Source organism: Petromyzon marinus, assembly GCF_048934315.1.
Source record: "Petromyzon marinus isolate PM22_M1 ecotype Great Lakes invasive population chromosome 75 unlocalized genomic scaffold, UKy_Petmar_22M1.pri1.0 chr75_unloc.4, whole genome shotgun sequence".
Classification (NCBI taxonomy): Eukaryota; Metazoa; Chordata; class Hyperoartia; order Petromyzontiformes; family Petromyzontidae; genus Petromyzon; species Petromyzon marinus.
Window position 1 is genome coordinate 421965 of NW_027422616.1, and position 6251 is coordinate 428215.

Consider the following 6251-nt stretch of genomic DNA (forward strand, 5'->3'; position numbering starts at 1 on the left):
TGACACACACACACACAGAGACACACACACACACACACTCTGTCACCGCGTACCGGTACGAGTCTCCGTCACGGTTGTAGTCACACAGGAGGTAGTCTTTGCCCACCAGCTTGTCGCGAGCGATCTTCAGCGGCTGGTCCACTGACGAGAGGAGATCCTCACACAGACTCGGCACCTAGACGATGCCATCACCATCATCATCGTCATCATCATCAACATCATCACCATCATCATCGTCATCGTCGTCAACATCATCCTCATCGTCATCATCATCGTCATCATCAACATCATCCTCATCGTCATCATCATCAACATCATCAACATCATCATCGTCGTCGTCATCATCATCAACATCGTCATCATCAACATCATCATCGTCATCATCGTCATCATCATCACCATCATCGTCATCATCATCACCATCATCACCATCGTCATCATCGTCACCATCGTCACCATCATCACCATCATCGTCATCATCATCATCGTCACCATCAACATCATCGTCATCATCAACATCATCAACATCATCATCGTCATCATCGTCATCATCATCGTCACCATCATCATCGTCACCATCATCATCATCGTCATCATCATCATCATCGTCACCATCGTCACCATCGTCACCATCATCATCATCACCACCACCACCACCTCCACCACCACCACCACCACCTCACCAGGTCAATGAGGTCGCTGAGATTCTTCTCGATCTGCTGCGGAGGCAGACGTCTCATCAGGTCCAGCGCACAATCCAACTGCTGCTCCGTCTGGCAACACAAACACACAAAGACAAAGATCCCCCGTATAGCCTTAACAGACTGTAGGGGCAAGTGCTGTTAGCGAGCACCTACGAAGGCCGGAACGGTACACGAGGGGGTGGGTGGCTAGCACCACGCCCGACCGCCTTTGTCTCCCTAGTGGCAATGTTTACACACCACACCAGGTATTTATTTGAGGCCGAGTCGACCTAGGGGAGGCCCGGGACCAGTTAAGATAATCGTCACTGGTGTTGGCCGTGAGCGGGAATCGAACCCGGGTCGCCAGGTTCATAGCGTAGCGCGCTAACCGCTACACTATCGCTCCCCACAAACACACACACACACAGACACACACACACAGCCACACACACAGACACACACACAGACACACACACAGACACACACACACACACAGACACACACACAGACACACACACAAACACACACACAAACACACACACAGACACACACACACAGACAGACACATACAGACACACAGACACACGAGGTCACCCCCTGCTCACCCCTGTACACACACACAGACTAACGGGGTCACCCCCTGGTAACCCCAGATAACCCCTGTACACACACACAGACACACACACAGACACACACAGACTAACGGGGTCACCCCCTGGTAACCCCAGATAACCCCTGTACACACACACAGACACACACACATACACACAGACACACACACAGACACACACACAGACACACACACAGACTAACGGGGTCACCCCCTGGTAACCCCAGATAACCCCTGTACACACACACACAGACACACAGACACACACACAGACACACACACAGACTAACGGGGTCACCCCCTGATAACCCTAGCTAACCCCTGTACACACACACAGACACACACACACATACAGACACACACACAGACTAACGGGGTCACCCCCTGATAACCCCAGATAACCCCTGTACACACACACAGAGACTAACAGGGTCACCCCCTGGTGATCCCAGCTAACCCCAGCACACACAGACACACACAGACACACACAGACACACGAGGTCACCCCCTGGTCACCCTCTGCTAACCCCTGTACACACACACACAGACTAACGGGGTCACCCCCTGATAACCCTAGCTAACCACTGTACACACACACACACAGATACACACATACACACAGACACACACACAGACACACACACAGACACACACACAGACACACACACAGACTAACGGGGTCACCCCCTGATAACCCTAGCTAACCCCTGTACACACAGACACACACACAGACACACACACATACACACAGACACACACACACACAGACTAACGGGGTCACCCCCTGATAACCCTAGCTAACCCCTGTACACACACACATACACACAGACACACACACAGACACACACACACAGACTAACGGGGTCACCCCCTGATAACCCTAGCTAACCCCTGTACACACACACACAGACACACACACAAACTAACGGGGTCACCCCCTGATAACCCTAGCTAACCCCTGTACACACATACAGACACACACAGACACACAGACTAACGGGTTCACCCCCTGATAACCCTAGCTAACCCCTGTACACACACACAGACAGACACACACAGACTAACGGGGTCACCCCCTGGTGACCCCAAGTACATAGATACAGAGACCCACAGACATCCAGACCCATAGAGATACCCACGGTGACACTCGCAGATTAGCACGGTCGCCTACGTACGGTGGTGCGAGAGAAGTTCAACATTCGTACGTACACATAGACCCACAGACACCCGGACCCATAGAGACCCTATAGAGACCCACAGAGACCCATAGACCCACAGACACCCGGACCCATAGAGACCCTATAGAGATCCACAGAGACACACAGACCGACAGACACCCGGACCCATAGAGACCCTATAGAGATCCACAGAGACCCATAGACCCACAGACACCCGGACCCATAGAGACCCTATAGAGATCCACAGAGACACATAGACCCACACACACCCAGACCCAGAGTGACCCTATAGAGACCCACAGAGACCCATAGACCCACAGAGACCCACAGGGACACACATAGAGACCCACAGAGACACATAGACCCACAGACACCCGGACCCAGAGTGACCCTATAGAGACCCACAGAGACCCATAGACCGACAGAGACCCACAGGGACACACATAGAGACACACAGAGACACATAGACCCACACACACCCAGACCCAGAGTGACCCTATAGAGACCCACAGAGACCCATAGACCCACAGAGACCCACAGGGACACACATAGAGACCCACAGAGACACATAGACCCACAGACACCCGGACCCATAGAGACCCTATAGAGATCCACAGAGACACACAGACCCACAGAGACCCACAGGGACACACATAGAGACCCACAGAGACCCATAGACCCACAGAGACCCGGACCCATAGAGACCCTATAGAGATCCACAGAGACACACATACCCACAGAGACCCACAGGGACACACATAGAGACCCACAGAGACCCATAGACCCACAGACACCCGGACCCACAGAGACCCTATAGAGATCCACAGAGACACACATACCCACAGAGACCCACAGGGACACACATAGAGACCCACAGAGACACATAGACCCACAGACACCCGGACCCACAGAGACCCTATAGAGATCCACAGAGACACACAGACCCACAGAGACCCACAGGGACACACATAGAGACCCACAGAGACCCATAGACCCACAGAGACCCGGACCCATAGAGACCCTATAGAGATCCACAGAGACCCATAGACCCACAGACACCCGGACCCACAGAGACCCTATAGAGACCCACAGAGACCCATAGACCCACACACACCCAGACCCAGAGTGACCCTATAGAGACCCACAGAGACACACAGACCGACAGAGACCCACAGGGACACACATAGAGACCCACAGAGACATAGACCCACAGACACCCGGACCCATAGAGACCCTATAGAGACCCACAGAGACACACAGACCCACAGAGACCCACAGGGACACACATAGAGACCCACAGAGACCCATAGACCCACAGAGACCCGGACCCATAGAGACCCTATAGAGATCCACAGAGACACACATACCCAGAGACCCACAGGGACACACATAGAGACCCACAGAGACACATAGACCCACAGACACCCGGACCCACAGAGACCCTATAGAGACCCACAGAGACCCATAGACCGACAGAGACCCACAGAGACCCTATAGAGACCCACAGAGACCCATAGACCCACACACACCCAGACCCAGAGTGACCCTATAGAGACCCACAGAGACCCATAGACCGACAGAGACCCACAGGGACACACAGAGACACATAGACCCACACACACCCAGACCCAGAGTGACCCTATAGAGACCCACAGAGACCCATAGACCCACAGAGACCCACAGGGACACACATAGAGACCCACAGAGACACATAGACCCACAGACACCCGGACCCATAGAGACCCTATAGAGACCCACAGAGACATAGACCCACAGACACCCGGACCCATAGAGACCCTATAGAGACCCACAGAGACCCATAGACCCACAGAGACCCACAGGGACACACATAGAGACCCACAGAGACACATAGACCCACAGACACCCGGACCCATAGAGACCCTATAGAGACCCACAGAGACATAGACCCACAGACACCCGGACCCACAGAGACCCTATAGAGACCCACCGAGACCCATAGACCCACAGAGACCCACAGGGACACACATAGAGACCCACAGACACCCGGACCCATAGAGACCCTATAGAGACCCACAGAGACCCATAGACCCACACACACCCAGACCCATAGAGACCCACAGAGACCCACAGGGACACCCATAGAGACCCGAAATAAGTTCTACATACACAGAGATAGGCAGATTGTTAACCCCCTGAGAGAGAGACACACACAGACCCAGGGTCTCAGTGTCTCCGACACAGTCATCGTGAACCCCCTGAGAGAGAGAGAGACACCCAGACCCAGGGTTTCAGTGTCTCCGACACGGCCATTGTGAACCCCCTGAGAGAGAGAGACACCCAGACCCAGGGTCTCAGTGTCTCTGACACGGCCATCGTGAACCCCCTGAGAGAGAGAGACACCCAGACCCAGGGTCTCAGTGTCTCCGACACGGCCATTGTGAACCCCCTGAGAGAGAGAGACACCCAGACCCAGCGTCTCAGTGTCTCAGACACGGCCATCGTGAACCCCCTGAGAGAGAGAGACACCCAGACCCAGGCTCTCAGTGTCTCTGACATGGATATTGTGAATCCCCTGAGAGACACCCAGACCCAGGGCTTGAACCCAACCAGACCACAAGAGGAATTCACTCCGAGACTCCGGCTCCTTCTCGTCGGACGGCATTCCTTGTGGTGACGAATTGACCAATGGGGATGAAAGAGTTTAAATAAATAAATGCACACTGGGAGGGAGGGAGACGGTGAGTCTCTGAGTCTACGTGTCTCTATGAGTGTCTATGAGTCTCAATGAGTCTATGTGTCACTATGAGTCTGTGTCTCTGTGTATCAATGAGTCTATGTGTCTCTGTGTGTCAATGAGTCTATGTGTCTCTATGTATCTATGAGTCTGTGTCTCTGTGTGTCAATGAGTCTGTGTCACTATGAGTATCTATGAGTCTGTGTCTTTGTGTCAATGAGTCTATGTGTCTCTGTGTGTCTCTGAGTCTGTGTCTCTGTGTGTCAATGAGTCTATGTGTCACTATGAGTCTCTATGAGTCTGTCTCTGTGTGTCAATGAGTCTATGTGTCACTATGAGTCTATGAGTCTGTGTCTCTATGTTTCAATGAGTCTATGAGTCTATATCTGTGTATCAATGAGTCTATGTATCTCTATGAGTCTGTGTCTCTGTGTGTCAATGAGTCTATGTGTCACTATGTATCTGTATGAGTCTGTGTCTCTGTGTGTCAATGAGTCTATGTGTCACTATGTGTCACTATGAGTATCTATGAGTCTGTGTCTCTATGTGTCAATGAGTCTATGTGTCACTATGAGTATCTATGAGTCTGTGTCTCTATGTGTCAATGAGTCTATGTGTCACTATGTATCTCTATGAGTCTATGTATCTGTGTGTCAATGAGTCTATGTGTCACTATGTATCTCTATGAGTCTGTGTCTCTGTGTGTCAATGAGTCTATGTGTCACTATGTATCTCTATGAGTCTGTGTCTCTGTGTGTTAATGAGTCTATGTGTCACTATGCATCACTATGAGTCTGTGTCTCTGTGTGTTAATGAGTCTATGTATCACTATGAGTCTGTGTCTCTGTGTGTCAATGAGTCTATGTATCTCTATGAGTCTCAATGAGTCTGTCTCTGTGTGTCAATGAGTCTATGTGTCACTATGAGTCTATGAGTCTGTGTCTCTATGTTTCAATGAGTCTATGAGTCTATATCTGTGTATCAATGAGTCTATGTATCTCTATGAGTCTGTGTCTCTGTGTGTCAATGAGTCTATGTGTCACTATGAGTCTCTATGAGTCTGT

General features: G+C 51.4%; 1 protein-coding gene across 1 annotated transcript in view; it reads right to left on the reverse strand.

Moving 5' to 3' along the window:
• The window catches only part of CAPZB (capping actin protein of muscle Z-line subunit beta), a 30212-nt gene extending 29420 nt beyond the window's left edge, over positions 1–792 (reverse strand). Inside the window, exons 1-2 of the mRNA XM_076058481.1 lie at positions 684–792; positions 54–175 (exon numbers count right to left, since the gene is read on the reverse strand). Of these exons, the coding sequence (XP_075914596.1) occupies positions 54–175; positions 684–740 (179 nt within the window). The 5' untranslated portion in view covers positions 741–792. The remainder of the gene's footprint in view (positions 1–53; positions 176–683) is intronic.
• Between the last annotated feature and the right edge of the window lie 5459 nt (positions 793–6251).